The sequence below is a fragment of the Triturus cristatus genome, chromosome 1_2 (genome assembly GCF_964204655.1).
Source record: "Triturus cristatus chromosome 1_2, aTriCri1.1, whole genome shotgun sequence".
NCBI classification, from domain to species: domain Eukaryota; kingdom Metazoa; phylum Chordata; class Amphibia; order Caudata; family Salamandridae; genus Triturus; species Triturus cristatus.
The window spans coordinates 1,092,116,715-1,092,141,827 of NC_140580.1; the positions used below are offsets into that span (position 1 = coordinate 1,092,116,715).

Consider the following 25,113-nt stretch of genomic DNA (forward strand, 5'->3'; position numbering starts at 1 on the left):
TGTCCTGTAGGCGAAAAAGTACAGGTGCGCATTACATCCCTCCTATTACTCCTGGCACAGAGAGCCATAGCCATGCACTGGCGGGGTCATGGGGAACCTCCAGTGGAGGCTTGGATAGGAGCAGTCAAAAAGTGGGGCGCTACAGAAGAAGACGTGATCTAGGAGGAGGAAGCGAAGGGAACGCGCAAACACCACATATCTATGGAATGGGTGTAAATCCTATTCCAGTTCAGTCAGCAAACCACGCGAGCAGAGCCAGCGGAGACCCACCCACTCCCAAACAGCATCAGCCGCGCCAGCAGCACTAGCTAGCAAAAGTAATGAGTTGGAAAACTTACCTATCGCCAACACCCTCTCACTGTCCACACCATAGGGCATAGCCCAAGAACTCGACAGAGGAATTAGCCAAAGCCCCCCCCCCCCCCCCCTTTTTATATTTTCTCTCCCCTCCCCCCCCCCGCATCGACCGCCACCAGCCGCCAGAGTGGCCCCACACACCGGCACAGAGGACCTAACTACCCCCCTCCTGTCTGCACACACACCATTCCTCCCCCGCTGACCTAAAACCAGAACCCCAGTTCAGCGCCCAGGTTTCCAGTTCAGGATACAAACCAGTTGCTCCGATAATACCGACAGGGGACAGGGACCACTAGAACAGAATGCAAAACTCCCATAAGAATCATGGGTAGGCTTAGCCCCATAACCCAGCTATTGACTGGTAGACATCTCCCGGGACACATTAGTCTATTACAGATAACTTCAGCATATGTACAATACTGGGATGGTGCTGACATGTTATGGCAGCTTAGAGAGAAAGCAATTACGAATGTACACTCAAATGCCTAAATTGTCTCTGTCTACCTACGCATGTAACTTGAGATTGGAACGATCTTCTATGGTTCATTGTATCTAAAGTGTTAAAATTCAATGAAAAATTTTAAACAAAAAAAGTAGAGGCAGTAGGCTTAAAACAAGAAGACTTGGAAGTACTAGATGCCCTGATATCTATGGAGGAGCTTGAGGAGGCAATAGCGTTGTTAGCGAGGGGAAAAGCAGCAGGACCAGACAAATTGCCTCTTGAGGTCTATGAAATAGTCTTCCAGGTGTTGAAGGAGGATTTGCTGCCTACATTCCAAGAGGCACAATTGGGGAACCCGCCACTATCGTGGGAAGAGGCCGATATATTAATATTTAAGAAGAAAGATAAACCTTCGGATTTGCCAGGGTCTTATAGACCAATTTCCCTCTTAAATGCAGATGGCAAGGTCTATGCCAAAACGTTAGCAACTAGGTTGGCGCGAGTAATCACCCCCTTGGTATCTATCCCTCAGAATGTATTTATACCCGGCAGGAGCACGGTCAACCATATAAATAGAGTAGTTACTTTGATAAATTTTGCTAATGTACAACAAAGTAGATTAGGATTGATATTTCTTGATGCCGAAAAGGCATTTGACCGTGTCTCCTGGCCGTTCTTATGGGCTATTTTGCATAAGATGGGGTTTGACCCAGGCTTTATCAGAGCTATCCAATCTATGTATAAATCAACGATAGCTAGGATCTGTATAATGGGCAAAGAATCGGAGCCTGCGTACATAACCAGGCAGGGATGTCCCTGTTCCCGTTGTAATTTGCCCTGTACATTCATCTGTTTTTGACAATGTTGGAAAAGGGTAATATGATCAGCTCTATGTTCTGTGGGCAGTACCAGGCACAGGTTTTAGCTTACACAGATGATTTGCGGTGGCAACTTCAGACCCAAGTCAAGCGATTTTAGAGATAGAGCGGCTGGCTCATATTTTCGGAGAGGTATCAGGGTATAAGTTAAACTCAATGAAAACGCAAATAGTATGTACCAAAGCGGCCTGCCCCGGAGATCTTCGTGTAACTGAGGAAGCCACGTATTTGGGTATTAAAATTAGGATGTGCCTACAGAACTTAATAGAGGTCAACTGGGGAGGTATGCCTGCCGGGATTAAACTGCAATTGGATCGGCTGGATTGCTTGCGCCTCTCACTTGTTGGGAGGTGCAATGTACTTAAGATGATTATCCTCCCCAAAGTTATGTATTATTGTAGGGCAGTACCACTAGAGCTAACACGAACACAGTTACAGAAACTACAATCCATGTGTGATAGGTTCTTGTGGGGGCAAAGTAAACCCCGGAGGGCATTTAAATTCATGATGTTACCCCGTAATCGTCTGTAACCGATCTGGGCCGTCTCGAACTTTACATTTTATTATTATGCATGTCTCCTTCAGAATATGAGGATATTGTTAACAGGGTAGAAAGTGGGTACATTGGCTGAGACACCTTCAATATATCATATACTGTTTGGGTCAGCAGCTCGAAATTGTTTATTAAAAATTTTGGAGCCAAGTTACTTTAAGAAATCACGATTTAAGTTTGCGATGGCAGCATATAAGGTATGGAAGAAATTTCGGAGATATCTTTCTATAGCCCTACTAATTCTAGGATAATGTTACCCGCTATATTTCGGGATCTCAGAATGGATAATGGAGAGCAAGTAGGAGATTTATTTGAAATAGAATGGATCGTGCCATTTTCAGCCTTAGTGAACAGATTTAGCCTGCAAAAAACTGATTTCTTTAAGTATCTGCAACTATGAGATTATTTATGGAAACACCAGAGGCAGAAGGGGATGAAGACCAACCCTTTAATTGAGGCAGTTAAACGTACGGATAAAATAGGGGTACTGTATGGTGCATTAATGAAGACACAGCTTGGACGATTTGGAAGCCAAGATAGGAAATGGCATGTACGGTTAGGACAGAAGGGGGTGTATGTGCAACAAGCTAAAGATGTTGCAGGAAAATTTTTATTTTCAACTAACTTGAAGGTCCAACATTTCAAGTCACTATTTAACTTATATCATGCACCGGCGAGGATGAGGAAATGGGGGGGATCAAATGATGGGAAGTGCTTTAGATGTGCAATGGAGAAGGCTGATATCACACATATCTTTTATTCTTGTACTTACCTAACCCAATGGAGGGGGCATATTGAGAGGTTTTTCTGGCCAACCAGGGTATCCATTTAGATATCTAATACTAATGGCGGTGGCGGTAGCACGACTATGTGTTGCGTCAGGTTGGCTGCAGCAAGAAGCCCCTTCGTTTGAGATGTGGCGGGCTAAAGTTTATAATATCTTTAATTTGGAATTCAGCCTCTACTCTCGGTAATCAATGAAAAGACAAAAATTGGGCACCCAGATTTGGGGGCCCATGATAGAGCATATGAAATGAGATTGTCTTCTAGGAAGCTTTTACCATACCTGGTGTGTAATTGTTAGTCACAATGCTGTATAGGCTGTATGTTGTATAATGTTCGTGGCTAATATTTTTGTTTTTTTATGTTTGGTGTTAAAGTATGTATGTAACTGATCTTGATTGCCAATTGTTATGGATTGAAAATAAATAAATAAAAAAAACCAAAAACAAAAAACAAAACAAAGTGACACACACTCCCCTCAAGTCTCTTTGTTGGCACAGTTCATCTGGCACTGGGCACTCGCCTACAACAAGCACCTTTTGGCTGAGCTCTCCTAGAGGTAGCCATCGACTTTAAAAACCTGCTCAGCAGGGCGCATCAACAAGCCAACAAGTGGCAACTCCACTCACATGGTCTCCACAGACACTTCCAGTGCTGGGGCATTCCACAGATATACTTGTTTGCCACCACGAAAACACAAAATGTCCAAGCTTTACTGATATTCACACCCACTGTCCATGGGTAATGCACTATGCACTATGGTTAAATTGGTTAGGGATATTTCCTTATGATTTTCCATCTCTCCTACTGCTTCGCTTTGAGTTCAGGAATCTCATGCAAACATCTACAGCTCTCATCTTAGTGGCACAAACCTAGGTCAGACCACATTGATTTTCCCCTTACCTGCAGTTACCAATCAGCCCCCACAAGAGGCTTTCCTTTAGGCTTGACCTTCTCACACAGAGACAAGGGCAGGTCAGGCATCCAAATCACAGCTAGCTTTGGCACCTGAGGTCTTAGAATTTGAGCACATCTGCCTTCATCGAGAATGTATTTCAAATTTGAAGGAGGCCTAACGGCCCATAAGGTGAGCTTGTTATGCAGCAAAAAGAGGTTTGTACACTACTGCATTTCGAAACAAACTGCAATCTTTAAAACCCACCTTGCGTGAGACTGTTGCCTACCCTTTTCATTTACAAAAGGCAGACCTTAAAAAACATGTCTATTCCCCAACACTTCACAGCAGTTGCCGCCTACATGCAAGACGGATAACACACGTCGATACCAGTGGGCAAAGCCTTTATGGACAGATTCAAGAGGGTCATATCCCCAAGCGTGTCTCCTGCTACAGTGTGGAACCTCAAATTAGGTGTAAGCAGACTTATGGGGCCACCATTTGAACCCATGTATTCGTGCTCTTTGCAATTCCCCTCCTTCCGTGTGGCTAGCACCTTACGTAGGCACAGGAGCAAGCTGCATGCACTCACAGTATAATAAGCTTTCATCTAAGTCCACAGGGATAGGGTAATTCCTAGAACTAATCCTAAATTCCTCATTAAGGTGTTGTCACCCTACCACTTAAACCATACCATACAGCTTTTGGTCTTCTTCCCGCAGCTGGATTCTGTTGCGGAAAGAGCACTGCAAACATTAGATGTTAAGAGGTCTCTTGTGTACTACATCGATAGGACTAAATCATTAAGTCAAACCAGTTTTTTGTCTCTTTTGGTAAACCCCACAAAGGGCTATCTATCACCAAGGCTGGCACAGCCGTGTCGATTGTCAAATGCATTCAGACGCACTACCTTAAGGTGAAGCGGGTCCTCATAAGGCGTGCTCTACTTGCAAAATGGGAGGGGGGGATACAATCTATTTACATCCCATTAGTCGATACCTGTATGGTCAACCCTACACACTTTTAGTAAGCATTATTGTGTTACCGTCTTGTCACGTCAATAAGCCCTGGGTGCCCAAGCTGTGTTAAGAACATTATTCAAGACATCTGCTTTGTCCACATGGTATTCACTTTGGCTTGAAGGATAGTGCTCTGCAGTCTATGGTAAACCTTGTATCTGTAGCCACGCCTGCTAAAAAGGGAAAAAGCTACCTACTCTGCAATCTTCTGTTCGTAGTGTGTTGTGCTGTAGATTAACATGCGCCCACCCTCCTCCTTGGATGCATGGTGTCTTACAGACAAAGTCACACTTTTTACACTTATTGTTTTTACACTTATTGTACAATGCGCTGCAGCACCACACTTTCCATTCACACTCTAAACATCCTTACACCCGCTGTGCAACAAACAATCTGATACATAGTCAGTGCTAATGCACAAAGAACACCAAAAGGAGACGTCACAGCACATCCTGTGACTTGGGAGATTTCTTCGAAGGAAATAATTTCCAAACCCTGTATTTGCAAGTTTTGTAATTATGAGTTATGCAGAATTTATCAGACCTGGTAATTACGGAGTTTGTTAAAGTACTCATCCTGTTAGAATTTTACCGGGAAAAATGAATACGTGGATTTTAGAGAGGTAAGCATCAAAATCCCTGTTGTTCCTTAGTTTTTAAGGACTAACTTAGAAATGGGCAATAATTATTGCATCAAATAATTAGTGAACCCCCCACGTGTCGGATTTGATCTGTTGCTATAATTATGGCCACCCCTATAAGGCGCTAGTAATAATGGCCATATAAGGTTGTGCAAAATCGAGAATCTCGAAGAGTGGGTGAAATCTTTTTCGGTCTCGCCTAGCGTTGCAGGGCGAATGCGCTGCCATCACTTTGCAAGGCATGCAGTATGCACTATAGTGTGGAAGCTTTGTGGAAGCTCCGCCCACTCTCCGGCCCATTTTCTTCATTGGCTTAGGTTATAAATGCTGCCTTCCGATTGGTTTTAAGCTTGTTAGTCCCTCCCCATGACAGCCATGTCAGTAATTTGTATCCTTCTATGGTTACTGGCCCCTTTACTACACAAACTACTTTCTTCCCATCCCTTCCTATCCCCCCTCCCGCAGTCCTTGACTTCTTGGGGCCCCCCTCCCGCACACTCCCGGACGTGCTCGTGCCTTCTCGCGCCCACCCGCACTCCCATTTTCGATGCAGTGTGCCCTGTTGCATTGCCAATGCTTGTTTAAAGAAGCTTCCACGCGTTTCTTCCCAATTGTTCAGTCACTTCCGGGATTTGTAAACATTCTTGGTTTCACTGTGCGATTCACTGCATCGTGTTCTCGCTTGAGATTCTGTAACCCTGCGTGAAATATGGATAAAATGCCTTTTTATGTAAAAGGGAAAAAAGGATATAAATGCGATCTGAGGCAGGCCGTAAAACAGCCTCTTGGAAGCCCTGCGGCGCCTTCTCTTTTTAAAATTACTCCGCAATTTAATCTCGAGTGATGCGGTGTTTCGCAGAGTGCCATACATTTTACAGCCATATCAGATTGCGGCTAACTCGCATCTCATGCGCCTGTGGTGATATAAGGCGGCTCACAGTTTGATTCAGCGCATTAGAAAAACACATGTCAGCCGCTCCGGCTACAGAGCGGGGTGCAGTAAAGCCGCCATTGAGGGCGACAAAGGAGAGCTCTTTATTGGCTGCGCTCTATCATCCCTTCTCATGGAAATGTCTCACACAATGAGTGCTGCTTTGCATCCATATCCCGAGTAGAACAACAGAGCTAGCAACGTGCCCTTGTCTGTGCACAAACAAAGTGAGGAGGGCACGTTCACAAGCACATATCCAGTGATGTATCGCGGAATGAGCTGGTTAGCTCTTTGTGCAGACCCTACTTGCACATTCATCCGCCTGATGCCGATAAAATAAGTAACTTTTAAATATGTAATAGTAATGATAAAGATTGGCTGGTTTGCTTAGAGTGCCACTCTGAATCTTGGATTAATACCACCAAACAGTACTTAATTTGATTGAATGAGTACTTGTGCCCACATTTCTGCTCAGAAGGAAGGGACGCTTAGAAATACTGCTGCATCTCGTTTGTTGGTGCCTACGTGTCTTTCGTTGCCCCCACCTCCCCGATACTGATGCTATGGAAGAAGTGGAGAAGCACAGAAATACTGTTCCATACAATATGGGTAATGTGTAAGCTCTTCCGTTTCCCAGAATCAACTTTGTGATATTTGTGTTTTGTACTTGAAAATATTTCGGTAAGATATGTTTTAAATGCCATTTGGCACACTTAAAGCACACCAGAGACATAAATGTAAATGCATCTTTTCATTGTCGAAATATGACATTTGTAGCAGTGAAAGACAAATTGTGTTCAGACGAACCCTGGGGTTAAATTATTGTTTAAACTGGTGTACATGAAGCTTTGTGTTTTTCTGTGCATAATAACAAATAAGGCAAATCTGTCAGGATAGCTGTACATTTACCAATTAAATATGCCACAATCTGCTGATACAATCGAAGCCAGCAGGGCACAGTCAGCCTATCATCCCTCCAAGGTCGCTTAATTGAGGACCAATAAATTGGGTAGCTTAGAAACTGCATACGTTAATTATGAAGTGCTATATTATGATCAGAGGACATGTGGCCCAATGGCTAGCGTTGTTGACTTTTGATCACTTCCCCAACCCTAGCAGAATTCATCTGGCTATGTGTTGGTCATAGAGAGAAACCACTTCCTTTCTGTTAATGCCCAGTGCTGCCATTTTAACTCAATTTAGCACTTTGTGAACTACTAATATATGGAATGATGTCAGAAATAGCCGTATTCACCCCTGGACAGGCGCCTTCTGCTACATTACCCAGTGCTTGCATTAGGGCCCGTGGCGCCCTGGCTACGTCACAGTGTGCACGCTAAACCTCACAGTATTATGGCTGCAGTAAATGGAGCAGCAGAATTCTGCTAGTGTACTGCTGACTGTTACTGTGATATCAAGCAGGGATGCACTATTCGTAAGCACAGTGAGCACTGCACTTATACCATGCTCAAGAAATGCAAATGAGGAAAGTCGCTACACTTACCATCCTTGTGGCACTTTGCTTTCAGCCGCTCGGAAATGCAGCATGTCCTCCGATGTGAGGCTCTTTCCAGCAAATGCTCTCAGGGCTCTAACGGGCACTTCCCTTTTTTAGGTCCAGCATTCGAGACCTTTTGTATATACTTTAGTATATACTTATTATATACTTATATGTATATGTACTTTGTGGGTTCTGTAGATCAACCCTACAACTTGTCTGCTTCCGTTTGGGGCCTTCTTTTCTGTTCAACTGCCTCTATTTAACCGTCTTGATAGAAAACGACCAGCAGAGGTCAGTAAAATACCAGAATTGCTTTCTGCTAAGGAACTCTAGCTAATCACTTTTGCATGCTCTAGATTTCAGTCCATAGAAATGATCTTCCACCAGCACCTGTAGACAATAATATTTTTTTCAAATCTTGTATTTTCAGCGATATGACCACCGAAGGCCCTGATATTATATTAAAAACAGAGCTTTGGACTATACCATTTCCCGCTGAAAGGCAATATTTCTCTCCATTTGTTTCCATACCTGGCGTGTCACGCAGTTTGGTGCTTACTTTCCCTCCATGTTGAAGAACAGTAGATGTTACAGCACCCAGGCTAATGTGCTGCATAGCTAAATACATATAAGGTCCCAAAGGCGAGACCGATTGCATTGCAAATGCTTGTTTTCTTTTTCTTTTCAATCTGCTGCAAGCTGAATCGAAACAGTGGGCATTTCTCCAGTTTTCCATGTTTTTGCATGTGCCTGCCCTCGATTGATTGAAAAACAAAAAGGGAAGAATGCAGGTGAAATACCCAGCAGAACAGAAATTCATTGTTCCACACAGTGACAAAAGCACAGAATTATGAGGTCTTATGCATTTCAGCACTGTTAGAGGCTGAACATTGTAATTACCTAAATGGTAATTGTAGTTAATTTCACTAGTCTGCCCCTGACAGTACTCTTCCAAGCACTTTTTGCAAAAAGGTGGCTTATATGTGGTCCCTGCCAGGTAGTGTTCCAAGAAGAGCTTGTAGGCAGGTGCCACACAAAGATTTCCTTACAGTGAAAGTTGCTTTGAAGTGCATTGTCTGGTGTCCAGGCAAGGTACTTACTTGAATGTAGTTAGCTTTAAATTGAATGGATTGCCTGGCTCCTCGCAGTGCTTGTAAACACTACTGTGAGTTTGGCAATGGGCTTTTTTCCAATGACATAGCAGTGAATCAGAACCAATTCTGGTCCCTGGGCAGGAAAAAAATACAGATTTTTTGCATTTCACTTTTAGTGCGGACATTCCTCTCTGTCAGGTAAACACCCAGGAGTGACTCATCTGAATTTTGGTTTCTCATCCTTACTCTTTTTTTTTTTTTTTAGCAGGGTACTGATTTCAACTCCTATGTTTTAGTTTTCTGATCTTTTAGGTACTTTGTGTGGCCAAACCCTGTTGGGAAATGCCTTGCACACTATTGGATAACAACAAGGCCTGACGTGTACACACCATGAGGAAGGGCCCTGAATCCAGCCCACCATCTAGCCATTTCCTCACTGCACATGTGAAGTTGGGCACTGGGCTTGGCTGCTACATATGGCATTTGGACTTGCATTGTGGGGATTAGTGTCAAGTCTAGCCAGTGTAAGTACCTAATTTTTTTAATTCCTTTTATGATTTTCACAATGGGTGCAGGGCCTCCAGACAAGTAAACATGGTATCTGGTGAAGCATAGCATCGACTGAGATCAGTGTCTGGTCTGCAGCTACACCCAGCCCTTATGGCAGCAGCACTTCTGCACACAGTTGGCAATATGCAGCCAGTGCCTGCACCAGCCCATTGTGCCATTGAACTAGCTGTGCACTGCCTTCAGCTGCTTGCAGCAGTGTGGGAACAGGCTCTGCGCCAGCCTCCTTGCCTCTTAACCACCTCTGTTCAGCCTTTGGCCTCCCTCATGGGGCTCAAACTCAGGAGCTGGCCTGTAGCCAGGTCCTGTAAGAACAGGAGTGGTGGCTGGATAAACATTGAAAGCCTATGGCATCTATTGGGCAGAGAAATGAAGTTATTTCACACAGTGCCGCCTCAATTGTGGGTATTTAAGGATTTACACACCCATGATCTTCACATATGTGTGTTTATAAAAAACAACAAATTCAGCATTCTAAAACTACAATATTTAGACGTCAGTAAAAAGATGAAGTCGCCCTTGCATAAATGCAAGCCATCCCCCACCTGCAGTCCTAAATTCGAGTTGATCTTCTGTCAATATTTTACATTGTGGGTGATCCAGCCCTGCGGACCTCTGCTCTTTCACTGACCTAGGAACGTGCCTCCTCTTTGATGCGTTTGTAAATTATCTACAGACTTCAGCAAGGCAATGAGAATAAGAAAAGGACAGCTCAAAGGAGAGAACGAGCATTGGGGAAAAACTCAAGAAAGGAGAAAGAGGAGTAAGCATTGAGGTTTGGAGCAAGAAAGAGGGTCAGGGCTGATGGTCAAGCTTTCCATATAGGGCAGAACAGAGGTCATGGAACACACAAATGGATGTACTCTAATTAATTAGATAATAGAATGGTGATGGTATTGTCAGCTTCCCTACCTTACCTTTAATGAGTCACACAGGTGCCCTTGAGGTTTTTTCCTGTGGAAAAGCACCATTTGCCCAATCCCTTCTTTATAACTCTGCCTGATCCTCAGCAGTTTTTCTAGTTTTTTTTTATTTCTCTGAAATATGTTTATTGAATTCTGCATTGAACGTAAAAATTCAACAATGACACAGTATTGAGATCCAGTCAATCTACCCCCAGGACACTGCCACAGTATAATCATTGGTGAACAATGAAATGTATAACTGCCAACAAATTCCCCCCCCCCCATTTCTCTAGTTTTTGAACCCTCTTTGGTGTCCTTCGCCTCCAATGCCACGTTTATCTCAGACTCGCACTGTTTCCTTTTTTCAGCAACACATCCGCTATACCACTAGGACAGCCAGTATTTGCCTCATAATAGTGTTTCAAATTTTGTAGCGAAGTGCCTACCTTACTGGTGAAGAGGAGGTGTCTGCCTTAATTATGCAGAGGAGAGCTCACAGGGCACTCTCAGGGATTCACACCAAATCATGCCTTCATTCCACTTTCATCCCTATCTGTTGCTCCCTCGTGGTATGCTAGCCACAGAAGACTCAGTTGTCCTCTTGCTTCCCTCACATAATCTCCAGACTGTGCTCCTCCTTCCTCTCCCCTCACTGTGTCTGACTTCATAGGAATTCAGTCATCTTCCTGATGCTGGGTATTCGCCCAATAATTCTCCATGCATTTACTCCAGTGTGTTAATAATCTCTGGGTGAGATTGCCTCTCTAGTTGACCCATGTGGCTCAGGAGAATTTGCCGTTTTTTCCTGCACAGGCACTCCATACACGCTATGAATATCACCAAGTCTATTCAGCTCTTTGGCCACAGCACAGCCATCTCTTAGTGTGGTATGGGGCTCTGGGCGGGCAGGTGGGGTACGAAATTACGATTTGTACCACTCCAGCTTCCAGTGGTATTGGTGGCAAACCTTAAACAAAAGCCTCACCTATGATCTCCATCTGCTGCTGCTGTCTCCCCAGCTCATCCTGATTTCACTGGAGGAAGCTCCTACATTTTGCAACCAATATGTTAGCCATTTGGACACACGCTCCATCACTGTTGGCTTTCTCCTTCTCCAGTATGTCCCAGATGCCTGAGGCTATTGTGCTGAAAAAAGACACACATGTGCCTTCTCTCTCGCTCCCTCCATCTTTCTCTCTCTCTCTCTCTACTTCCCCAACCTGTGCTTTCCATACTTGATTAAACTCATTTAATACTCAGTTATAAAATGTATAAAAAAATGCATATAAAATATTAAATCCAGTTTCTTTTTTGCTGAAAGGTAATGCTTGGGCTATGGTAAGGGTAGTATAAATGCATCCTTTTTTAATGCATTCCTCTGTTTCCCAGAGAATTTATAGATGGACATATTGACAGTCTCATCACAGAGTTGGAGCTGGAAAAATCTCTGAAACGTCATGAAGATATTGTTGATGAAATTGATTGCATTGAGAAAACTCTTCTAAAGCGACGTGCAGAGCTCAGAGAGGCTGACCGACTCATCGCAGAGGCTGAAACGGAACTAAAAGATACACAAGAAAAAGTAAATTATTTTGCTGGACCCTTTCCACCCTTTCCTTAAAAAAAGATCTGCTTTTCCTATGATTTAAAAAATACTTTACAGAATATCACTGTTGTAGTTTGATGGCTGGACAAGAACTTTAGGACTTATTTAGGTCTTATTCAAATGTTACTTTGATTTGGAGTTGAATAATTATGAGAAATAATTGTATCAACACTTTCTTCCTGCTTTCTTGTCTCATCCCGATTCTCAGTTAATTTGATGCCTCGATATATGAGGCAATTAGAAATCCAACTTTTATGAGGTACAAACAGCCAGTAATGTTAGAAGATTATTTGATGTCCTCTTGTGACTTTGACATGAAGCCAAGGAGACAGTGGAAAACACCAAAGCATTATTAGTACTGCATCTCTCACTTACAGATCAAATCAAATCAAAACAGTATGCAGGAAGCTGGCTCTGTTTATAATTTACCACTTGGTGATTATACTTTGCACAGAGTCCAAAGATTCCGCCAAAAGTGTACAGGGCTCAATGTAAACCCGAGATGCCCTCTTAGTGGTAGTGTGGTCAAGCAGCCTTAGTTCTAGCACACAGTAGTGTAAGACATTTATTGCACACACATCACCAATAACTGACAGATGGCTCAAAAAGGAGATCCACACCCATTTTATAAAAATAAACTTTGTTTTTTGTTTTATTTGAAGGCTAAGATTTTCGCAATAAGGTAAGTACGTTTTAAAATAAAAATACTTTTCAGTTTCAAAAGTCGACGTTTAGTGCAATCTTCAAAGAGTTCAATATTATTGTATGGATGAAAACAATAATGCGGTTATACAGGTAAGTATGCGACTTACAGTTCTAGTCTTCGCAATACAAGATGGGCAAGGGTCAGGTGAGTAACAAAACTGCACCACCAGCGGCACAGGGGCGGCCGAGTGCAGAGCTAAAAATTGGAGGTCAGCCCAAATCTTTTCAATGGAGACTGGGCGTGCTCGAAGCCACACTGCTTGCAGATAGGTAAATCGGTTGCAGGGGTCAAGCTTTAGGGGTAAGAGCAAGCACAGGGCGGCGCAAAGCAGCACTAAACATATACCACTAGCTGCATAGGCAAACAGGCTGCAGGTGTTGCACCATAGATTGTAGACGAGAGACCAGTGACAGCAGAGGTAAGTAGATATGTAGGGGGACCGTTGAGTTGACTCACTAAGGCCCAGGGGGTTCGGGTGCAGGGGTGCCTTTAGATATCAGATTCTCCTTACCGGATGCTTACTCGCAGATCCGGAGGGCACCGGAGTCCTTTGTGTTTGTTTGTTTGTTGGTCTTTGTCAAAGTTCAGGTCAGTCTAGCCCTAATTTAAAGAGTTCCCTCATCTTTAAGATGGTGGGGACTGAAAAGGGTGCCTAATTTCGCCTCCTCCACTTGAGGGGTGGAGTTGGCAAAGGTGGGCACACCTCCTAGTCTTTCTAAGTTTTCCTGAAGGTTTTCCCATCCATTGTGGGGGTGTAAGCCGGGTGCTGCCATTTGCTGCAAGCGGCAGAGGCTGGGGGTCGCATTACAAAGGCGGCAGGCCTTTGTTGCTTCCCCTTCGAGCACTGTGTCCACCCTGGGGCAGTAGGTGGGACACCTTCCCCCAGGTTGTGCATTGTTTCTGGTCTCAGAGAGCAGAGGTTCTCCACCCAGGGGCCAGGAACCATGTATGTATGTTGCCGGCTGCCTAAAGCCAGTCAGTGACCTCACCAGTGGAGAGGTGTGGCTCACTGGTTAGAGGCAGCAGACCCGGAAGCAGAGGACGGCCCGGGACCAGGGTTCAATTCCCGACACGGCAGGGTCGTGGACCAGGGCCAGCGGACTCGATAATTCTCGCCTCGGTGCCTACTCTAACCAGGGATCATACTCGGCAACTCTGGGCATTAGCTTGCCTCATCTCCACAACGGCCCCCCACATTCGCCGGGGATGCCTGGTTTCACCTTGGAGATACCCAGGAGGGACCATCTCATAGGGATAGCCTGGACGGGTTCCCCAGCGGTCTACAGCGCCAGGACGCCTCAGGGCAGCAGTGCGCTTTACAAGACACATACATTTACATTTACATACATACCAGGCTCAGTAGGTTTTCGGGGAGCAGCTCTGAGATGCCCTCTGAGTACATGGTTTAATAAATCTCACACTGACATCAGTGTGGATTTATTAAAAGGAGTTGTTTGGTACCAAATACTCGTGGTTTCAGTGAATCCATCATGGTGCTGGGGAACTCGAGTTGTCGTACACTGCAATTGAAACCACACCAATTTCCAGGCAGAAAGAGGAGGCTAACCATGTCAAAAGAGGTACATTCTCACACAGTACTTATAAAGCTCGGCTAATCACCTGTGGTAGTATTCAGGTAATAAGAACCTTGCTGCTTGGGAGGGTTCAGTTGAACAACCAGGTCTTGAGTCATTTCCTGAATTTCAACAGAGAGGATGAGGCCTGAGGGTGAAGGTCGTTCTAGGACTTTGCAGTGAGGTAGGAGAAGGAGTGTCCTCCACTGTTGCTTTGGTGGATATGGGAAATGTGCATGAGGGAGGGAGAGGTGTCAGGCAAGTGGCTGGAGGGTTGGTGGAAGTTCAGGCGGTGGTTGATGTATGCTGGTCCTTGGTTGTGTAGGGCTTTGTAGGTGTGGATCAGCAGATTGTATTGACATTTCTTCTGAATAGGGAGCCAGTGAGTGATGGGTGATGAGGGTTCATTTTGGGAGGTCGAGGATGAGTCTGGCTGCTGAACTCTGTATGATCTGCAGTCTCTTCAGGAGGTGCGAGATGAGGGATTTGATGTAAGCAACTTTGAGGACAGAAGTAACAAAATCTGAGTCAGAGGAGGGGCAGAGTATTGCACTTGCAGGCACAGTGGCTAATATAGAACCTAGAATCTTGTGGAAGAGTTTCAGGGCCAGCGTGCTGAGCTTAAATGAGATATGGACAGTGGTTCTGCCACAAAAGAGACCGTTTTTTTGTATCACTGTGTCATCACAAAGGTAGGACCATCAATTAATGATTCACCACACTGACCATATACATAGACAAAAACTCTACTGAATTAGAAAATAATATCAGATATATTTAAAGAAGTCATATATCATATGTAATTAGTGATAAATAACAGGACTTACACACAGTGTACACATACAACAAAAATTACAATGATTGTGACATAAAAGGTGACTGAAAAAATATAGTACACATATCAACAATACAAAATTGCAGATGATATTACATTTATAACAGATAGAACATAAATTGCTTTTCTTTCCATGAAAACATGCCTTTGAGGTTTGTTGGTTGCATGGACAACCATCCGACCTGTAGGATGCTGCATTCTGCACATGCCTGATGTGCACGCAGAAGCAGCGTCCGCATCTTTACTTAATCGTGCTCTTCTCGTTAGGTCGAGAGGATGCACTGCCATTGAGCTCTGTGCTAGACACGCCGGAGGTCAGTTTCATTTCCTAATCCTGGCCCTTATCAGATTGTGCATTACGCCCTCTTACGTTGAGGCATTAATCTTGATACAATGTTTGTTTTTTTCTTTTCCATGTTAGGACTCAAGGAAGCACGGGTTGCTCCTTGCTCACTTATTAATAAGCTGAATACGCCTTCATTTGAAGAAAGCCTTGAGTGACTTCTTATCTTTTTTACTTGGACTTATCCCAATTTTGATGTAAGAACTTCAGTTCTTTTACCAAATTGGTGTAATAAATGTTCGACACACCATTGAATGTTTAGGCAACATGCTTGAAACTATCTGTGTTGTGTGTTTTTTCTACGATAGGATGTAAGGAAGTGAGGGTTGCTCCTTGCAGTTTCCCTATCATTCAGAATACGCCTGCATTGAAGGAATGCCCTTGAGGGGCCTCCTACCATTTTTTTTTTACCTGAGATTAACTAATCCTGATACTGAGGTAAGAACCTCGGTTCTCTATGCATGTTCAAATAATCAGTGAACATTAATCGATATCCTATTTACAAATCAGTTTTCTATGCAGGTTACCTACATTGATTGATTCAGAGGCTGAGTGCGTGTTGCATTATCTCTATCCCCTAAAGAGAAATGTTCTCTTTAAAGGTGAGCAATGTTACAGTTCGTTCACCTTTTTATTGAATTCCCTCATTGCACACACTGATATATATTACCTACTGGCGGTCGCCAGTAGGTAGTTATAGTTAGGACCCTGTTTCCATAGGAAATCCGCAACATTCTATTTGGAATAACTTTGGCGCCGGTCGACGAATCCTCGCGAAATTTTCAAAATAGGTGGGGCGCTACGCTCCGCTCCTACCCTGAAAGTCTCGGGGGGATTCGTCAAGCAGGGGCCGAGAAAAAAGGGGGGTCCCAAAACGCGTTTTCCCCATGCATTTTTCCATAGGACCTTTAGACACAGCTACAGCCCGAACGGCTGAACAGAATTACTTGAAATTTGGCAGAGAGGTAGCCATAAGGTCAAGGAAGTGCCTTTTGCAGGTCTGGTGTAAATCTGTTCAGTATTTCCTGAGAAAATAGCATTTAAAAGCATATATATATGTGGGCGGAGCCTAACCACACATCTCATCCTGAGATCTGATTGGCTGTCAGCACTTCATCCAAGAAGTGTTGGCAGCCATCTTGGGACCAATATACATGATAGCACCTCATTAAAAAGCATTGCAGTTAATAGAAGGTTTTAAGACTTTAGTTACATTATAAATCATTTGTTGATGGTACCATACTCATTTTAGGAATTGTGGTATGTTCTAAGGTGATTTCACCATGTGAAAAAGCCTTCTGCTGGGATATCATGATTGAGAGAAAAATATTTTCTCATGCTTTTATCACAGAGGTTTGGAAGGTGATCTATAGGCTAAACTGAGAGCTTATTTTCTGTAAATTCACATTATCTTTCTCAGTCATGTGAGAATGAAGTCTGACATTCTCAGTAAAACATGTACATCCAACAAGGGCAGAGACTGTCAGTTGATTCCTTTGTGTTCTACTGCAGCTTCCCAGAGTGTTCCAAAGAACTACTAGAGCGCTAACAGTCCTACTTATGATAAACGTATGGCACACCTGAAGCCATCTTGCTTGGATTAAAGTGGTAACTCTTAAAACATTTAATTTAAAAAGGAACAAAATGAGGGGGTTCATTTTTCCATAAAAAGTATGATTAGTGCTGCAGAAAGAAAAATTAGGGCACATTTTGAGTGACTTCTCAAATCCTCTTCTATTTCATTAAAAAATTCTGACATGCAGACTGAAACATGCACTTTCAATACCAGCAGCAGTTTTCCCTGGTGAGCAGTAGCTTTACTACAGTGATCTAATGAGCAAAAAGAGTGCTAACATTCTGAATTTATGGCAAATGTGTGACACATCTGAATGCCTTCTTGATGGAATCAAAGTAAAAAACTGAAAGTATTTCCTACTGAGGAGACTGCAGTAAATGAGGAAATTAGGAAACTTCATAACAAATAAGTCTCCCAAGATGGACACCAGAGACAAAAGAGCCCAAATGTAGCCCAAATATCACCCAGATGTAGCCCAAGTATAGCCCAATGACAGAATGTCCCAGAATGTTCTTAAAAACAACTAGAGCGCTTACTGTCTTCATTATGACAAAAGTATGGCACACCTGAAGCCATCTTGATTGGAATAAACTGGTAACACTTAAAACATTTAATTTAAAAAGGAACACAATGAGGAGGTTCATTTTGCCATAGAAATTATGATTAATGCTGAAGAAAGAAAATGAGGGCACATTTTGAGTGACTTCTCAAATCCTCTTCTATTTCATTAAAAAATTCTGACATGCAAACTGAAACATGCACTTTTAATACCAGGAGCAGACTTCCATGGTGCAGTAGTTTTACTACAGTGATCTAATGAGCAACTAGAGTGCTAACATTCAGAATTTATGGCAAATGTGTGACATATCTGAATACCTTCATGATGGAATCAAAGTAAAAAACTGAAAGCATTTCCTACTGAGGAGACTGCAGTACATGAGGAAATTAGGAAACTTCATAACAAATAAATCTCCCAAGATGGCCACCGGAGACAAAAGAGCCCAAATGTAGCCCAAAATCACCCAGATGTAGCCCAAATATAGCCCAATGGCAGAAGTGTGCAAAACACTTATTATTTTGTGTTTTTGCAGTGTTATATAGTGCAGACTTGTCAGGTATTGGAGTGCTTTACATGAGCATTGGTTACATCACACAAGAACAAATTCATTTAGGTTGTAGACATGGGGAGACTAAGTGATTTGACCAGAATCACAGAATGTCGAGCTGAAGCAGAAACTTCAACCTGGTTCCCCAGTTGCAAAGTCTGCAGTTCTGGAAGTAACACCACATCCTCTCCCCTAAGTGCAACATTTAATCAAGTGGTCAACTGGATAAAAAAACATAAAGATAACAAATAATTTAAAAGTGCTTTGTCGCTATTTGAAAACTCAGAAAATATGCTCTTATTTTAGTCTTTTAGAGCACTAACCATAATTTTGATGCCAATAAGACCCTCTCATATATGTAATTTCTAAAGGAAATGCTCTAGGTATTACAGTTTTGATTACATCAAGATGATGTCAGGCGTTCCACACTTTTGTAATAAATATAGAATGTTAGCAATCTAGTTGTTCATTAGGATACTGTTGAGAGGCAGAGGCCAGGGGCACGGACTCTGAAAATTGAAGGCAGGTAGGAGGGTGCAAAGGCAACAATTTAACCACACTGAGCAGGCAGGAAGGGCCGTGGAAGCACAACAGACTATGGAGGGCAGTGGAAAGGGGGGCAGGGGCAACAAACCAACAATACAGGACTTGCAAGAGAGGCTGTTGGAGGGAAGATCTATTACGGGTCAAGGAAGCTAGGGGCGGTCCCCAGATCCCCGGGAGCCACCACAGAACTGAGCAGGAGAGTGAGTCAGGGACAAAAGGGGCACCTTAATTTGAGCCGGGGTGCCTAGGAACGCTTGCTCCAAAAATGGAGAAAACAGACATATGAGACATGGAATTGGAGGCAGAATACAATGGCAGTTTAATGAGAAGATGCAACTTCAAAGAAACCGCAGAATAGAGACATAAAGTACAAAATACAGAATCCAGATAATCATACAGCTGTCATAATATTCTCTGTATCTCAATTAATGTACTGACAGAGAGAGAGAGAAAACACATCTATAAATGCATCATGGGAAACAAGTTACACCAAGGAAAATGTTACCTAGGAACACTCACGTTTACTCTTAGAGCAAGCATTCCTGCAATTACAATACAAAATCTTTTAAATGCAAAAGTAAAGAGAACAATGGTTAAACATAACATGACATTTCATATAGGTAAAATAGAATAAGATACTTCAAGCAAAGCAGAGCAAGACATTTTAAGCAAAGGAAGACAAGAGCTCCCAGCTCTTGGGGAAAACCTGCACTGCCTGTTAACCTACATACAGACGGCGAGGTAGTCCGTCGATATCTGTGGGTGCTCCCTTTTTATATCATTTTGTGGGCTCCTTTGCACGCTACATCTACCTACATATGCTACCCAAAAGCTTCGTCTGCAGATTTTACCAGACATTTCGTCATTTACCCACTTAATGCTGACAATGGACTGGGTGATAAGGTCAGTCTCTCAGGCCAATCGCTTATCGTAAGTTCCATAGAGCAAGCAGAAAATAATGGGTATTGTACGGGAATTCAATATATTCATGTATAAAATCTCCTCAGTTCTCCTAACTTGACGCGCTGCGGTTGCCACTTCCTTAAAAGCGGGAAACCTGCCCAGGAAGCAAGTACCAGTCCAGGATGCAGCCTACTGTATGTCGACAGCTTCAGGGGGATGTTGAACTTTGATACCGAGCACGGAGCACACGGGTAGGGTGGGGGCTACTAGTTTGGATCAGAAGGCCTCGCAGACCTGCCTTCAGACTGCTATACACTAAAATTGCAGAGCTATGGTCAATTTAACAAAGAGGCCTACATCTTGAACAGAAGGGCCTACACAGGGGTTTTATGCTGGCTGAGTGGTAAGGATGTCTCAGGATAATTATATAGCAACACAGGACCCGCTGGTCAATTTAATACGGCCTACAAATGCAGCTGGCAGGGCAAGGACAAGGGTCTCATACTTCAGGTGTGGACAGAACGGGCCAGGGGCCCCCTGTGATACAAAATCTACCCTCCTTCAAGGCTGTGGCAATGTAATAGACCATTGTGGGCAGAAGGAAGAGGCAATGGTAGTACAACCATACATGCCAACAGACCCGATTCAGCCAGGAAACGTCCAATGTTTTTAAGCTCAAATGGGCTTTATTTGATCTGTCTCCTGTCTACAATATCCTCTTTTTCAATGTAACTCAAAGGGGAAAATCAATACCCCAGTTTTTTTTCAAAATCTCCCTCTTACCAAGTTCAAAATGTTCGCAAGTATGGTACATTGGATCATGGAAGGAAATGGGATAGGGACATGGACTTGGATAACAGAGGACAGGAGGGACATGGAGAGGTGCACCAAACTGACCCTGCAGGGCAGGCATCAGGGTTTGCAGCAGCAAAATACACCACACAGGGCATGCAGGATGGGAGTGCAGCACAACAATCCATAGAAAGCAAGAGGGAGGGGACAGGACCATGCACATGGACAACAGAGAACAGAGGGGCAAGAGGCAATGGTAGCTAGCTGACCATAATGGACAGACAGGAGAGAAAGCTGCAGCATAACAGACCATAAAGGGCAGGAGGGACGGATCAGGGGCATTACAATGGAACAGACAAGCCAGGAGGGAGGGAGTAGGGCTGGGGGCAAGGGGGCAGGGCAGGAGCAGCAAGATAGCCATGGAGGTCAGGCAGGACGGGCACTAGAAGCAAGACACACCATGAAGAGCAACAGTGAGACTGAGATGGCATACACACAGACCATGGAGGGAAGGTGGTAGGGGGTCAGGGGCAGCTAACTGACCACACAGGGAAGGTGGGAGGGGCCATGGCAGCACAAAAGACCATGCATGGCAAGTGGGAGGGTTAGTGGCAGCACAATGGCTATGATGGGCAAGAATGAGGGTGGAGGGGCATGCACAAAGGACGATGGAGGATAGAAGGGAGGGTCAGGACCTGTGCACAGACAAGAAAGTTCAGGGGAAGGGACCTCACAACAGACCACACGGGGCAGGCAGGAGGAGCAGTTGCAGCACAACAGACCAGGGAGGGCAGAAGGGTGTGGCAGTACAATGGACCATGTAGGACAGGAGGAAGAGGATAGGGGCATGGCATGTGGACAGGCAGGGTGGAGGTGGCAGGGACAGGTTACAGTCATCTGACAATGCTAGGCAGGTGGGAGGGGAGTGGCAGCTCAACAGAACACTCAGAGTAGATAGGAGTGGCAGGTCCATGGGACATGGTGGGCAAAAAGGATGGAGCAGGGGCATGCACAAAGACATCGGAGGGCAGGGGGAAGGAGAATAGGGGCAGCAAGCTAAGCACAGAGTTTAAGCAGGAGGTCAATGATGGGGCATAGAATTGGGCAATGGAGGGCAGGAGGAGTGGACTGGTACATCATACTAAATTGAGGGCAGTGGCAGCACATCAGACCATGCATGGCAGGAGGGAGGAGGCTAGTCCATGGATTCACACAACAGAGGATAGGGAGGAAGGGGATGGGGCAGCAAGCTAACTGTTCAGAGAAGGCGGGTATTAGGAACTTTATTGTTTTTAAAACATTGTGTCTGTGCGAACTACTTAAAATATGAACAAGTATGCAGCATAATCTCACTTTTATTCAGGAAGAAGAGGACGTTTGTGACTGTGACTCCTGGCTCACTTGGCAGAAACACCCCCTGACCCTCCACCCCCTATCGCAAAATGTAATGCCCGTGAAAAGGGTAGGTGAACACAGTGTTATATAGAACATAGTCCTGAGAGCACGATTGAAAATGAAAACTAGATATAGTGTATGGTATAAACTATGCACCAAAAAGTGTGATATAAGATGAACCGGGCGTGAAATATAATATGCAATACATTGTGCGCAATGACAGATTCATTGGAGAGCGCGAGATAGCACAGGCACTAGCGCGTGCTATGCGATATGCGCCTTGGAGTGTAATATGCACAGGGCAGTGTTGTGTAACCTAACTAGTCTCTAAATTTGTAATATAAAATATGTGCTGGGGAGTGTAACGTTGCATATGCACTGTGACAAAGATATGGATCCCAGATTGTAATATGTATGGCATAGCACTGTGCGTTATAACATAGGCATCGAGAAAGGCACGTTAGATGGGGCAATATAACCTGAGCGAAGACAAGTGTGGCATGACATATTCACGGGGTGGTGTTACAGTGCACATGGGCTAGAGAGTGTCATAGCATATGCACTAGCTAGTGGAATACAACACAGAGGTGTGTGGCACTCGGCAGGCAATGGTGGGTGTAACACAGCATTGGGCTCTGTCAGGAGCACGCTGTGACTCTCAAGTGATGTTCGTCCCCTTTCCAGAGAGTAAAATAAAAAGTATTACACATCCGGCAGTGGATGTGTGTTTTATTAACCGTGAGGGGGGTTTCTTGCATAGTTTTGGTCGAATTTTTGTCGAATCCCCTTTGAATGGCTTGGTGTGCATGTGTATTAAATGTGCCCGTCAATAGCTACCCATGTTTGTATAAATAAACGACAAGGGTGTCTACCAGGATTAGGCATGGTAGGGCATCAGACATGTCAGAGCTTCACTAGTGGTGTAAATACATTCCACGTGGATTCATTGCATGCATAGTCGCCTTTTAATGAATATCACGCAAATCGTCATGGTGATAGGTACGTACGGTTTGTCCAGCATGTCCTAGGTGTGTCTATAAATATATATTTTTTAAAAATAATAAAAAACAGTGGCCGGCCCTGGGGATTGGGGTCAAAAAAATATAATTAGGAGACTGGCCCTGGGAGATGGGGTCATCAGGGCCAATAAATTAGAATAAGAAGGGGAACCAAACAGCCCCCCTTCTTAAAAAACTAAAATAAATAAAAGACTGGCATCGTGCCGGAGGCCATGCCCCCTCCGTGCAGCACTCTGCAAACGCGCCCCCAACAGGCATCTCCAGTATGCGCCAGGGAGCTGCGCTGCAGCCAGGTGTTCTGAGGCCAAGCCCCTTTTTACACCTCTCTGCAACGCAGCTCTGTGGCGCTTACTGGAGGTACCTAGTGATCTAGTTTGACCCTAGGGACCCTTAGGATTCAAGGGGACTTAATCTCTCAACTTAGAACAGCCACAGGGCGCGTTTACACAGTGGTGAAGGGAGGGGATGGGGCCTGAGGTGACGTGTGCAAACACGCACTATGGCACGTTTTAAATTGGGGATATAATTTCCCTTCAATACTGAGGGCCCCTGGGGGCTAACTAGCCCACCAAGTGATTCCAGTAAGCGCCACTGAGCTGCATTGCAGAGAGGTGGTCCAGGCCGTGCCACTTTTTACACCTCTCTGCAACGCAGCTCTGTGGCACTTACTGGAGGTACCTAGTGGGCTAGTTGGACCCTAGGGACCCTCAGGATTCAAATGAACTTAATCTCCCAACTAAAAATGGACACAGGGCGTGTTTACACAGTGGTGAATGGAGGGGACGGGGCCTGAGTTAACGTGTGCAAAAACGCCCTGTGGCCTGTTTTAAGAGGTAGTTTTAATCTCCATGCCCTATTATATACTAGGGGCTTACAGAGGAGGTCATGCTAATCACAGGGGGACCCCAACGCATAATGTTCCCTAGTGTATGTAGGTGTTTTCACTGTATTCTAAGTGTCTTTTAACATAGCACTGGCTCTAGGACTGGTTAGTCAGACTCAGTTACCACCAGTATCCGTCTGAAAAAGTTGAGGGTACAGGATGATTTTGCAACAAGGCTTCTTTCTGCTCTTCTTTTTGTTCTTTCTGCACGTGATCCTTCTTCCTGCACTTATCTTCGTATTTGAGGACTTCTGTTGCTTCTTTCTGCACTTCTTTTGTTTCTTTCTGTGCATTTTTTCTTCTTTCTTCACATGTCCTATCTCTGTAGGCATAGTTAGAAATTAGCATTTAAAAAACCTTTGTAATTCACAGAAAAAACCATAGGTTTCAGGCACGTTATAGTTAGGAATTAGCATTTAAAAAACCTCAGAAATTCACTGAAAAAACCATAGGTTTCAGGGGTGTTATAGTTAGCTGGACTTTTCACTTGTACAAAACCATTGAAATTCCCCCGTTATAGTTAGTTCAGCTAACTATAACTCGCGCGCCCGCAATGCACTGCTGATGACGTCACATATTACATCACTCATGACATGGTCAGTGACATCACTCATGACATCACGGATGACATCTCAAATGACATCACTGATGACATCACTGATGACATCATCCTTGTGATAGAGTGGCAGACCTCCTCTCACCCTAATATAACCTTTGATACACACATTCAAAAATAGAGACTAAAATTTTCAAAACAATGGACATACCAATACCAGTTACAACAACCTCTTCAGTAATTCTAAGATCCACATACACATCCACTCATTCACCAACAGTCCTATACAGTCACTCATACATGTACTCACTCATCATATGTACTCATACACCTATACATCCTGTTACACAATGCCACTCATCCATAGAGTTACTCACACACATAGTCACTCATGCTAATAAAGAATCAAACATACATTTACTTGCATATACAGTTATACACACACCACCATACTTACTTCTACGGAAACTTACACATACTTAGTCTTTTAAACAATCACTTATAGAAACACATACTTATTCATACAGGAACTCTTTCAATCTCTCACTCTCACATATACTCACATATATACACCAATAGTCACATATACTAGTTTAAAACATATGTAGTTACTCATAAAGACACTATTGAGACAGTCATTCACTCACTAACACACCCATACACACACTCATCCACCCATACAGTCCTGCACACATGCTGTGTTCAACA

General features: G+C 44.0%; 1 protein-coding gene across 1 annotated transcript in view; it reads left to right on the plus strand.

The window, feature by feature from the left end:
- Positions 1-25,113, plus strand: part of CNTRL (centriolin) — a 1,084,252-nt gene that overhangs the window by 660,662 nt on the left and 398,477 nt on the right. Inside the window, exon 26 of the mRNA XM_085613596.1 lies at positions 11,955-12,147. Coding sequence (XP_085469722.1) covers positions 11,955-12,147 — 193 coding nt within the window. The remainder of the gene's footprint in view (positions 1-11,954; positions 12,148-25,113) is intronic.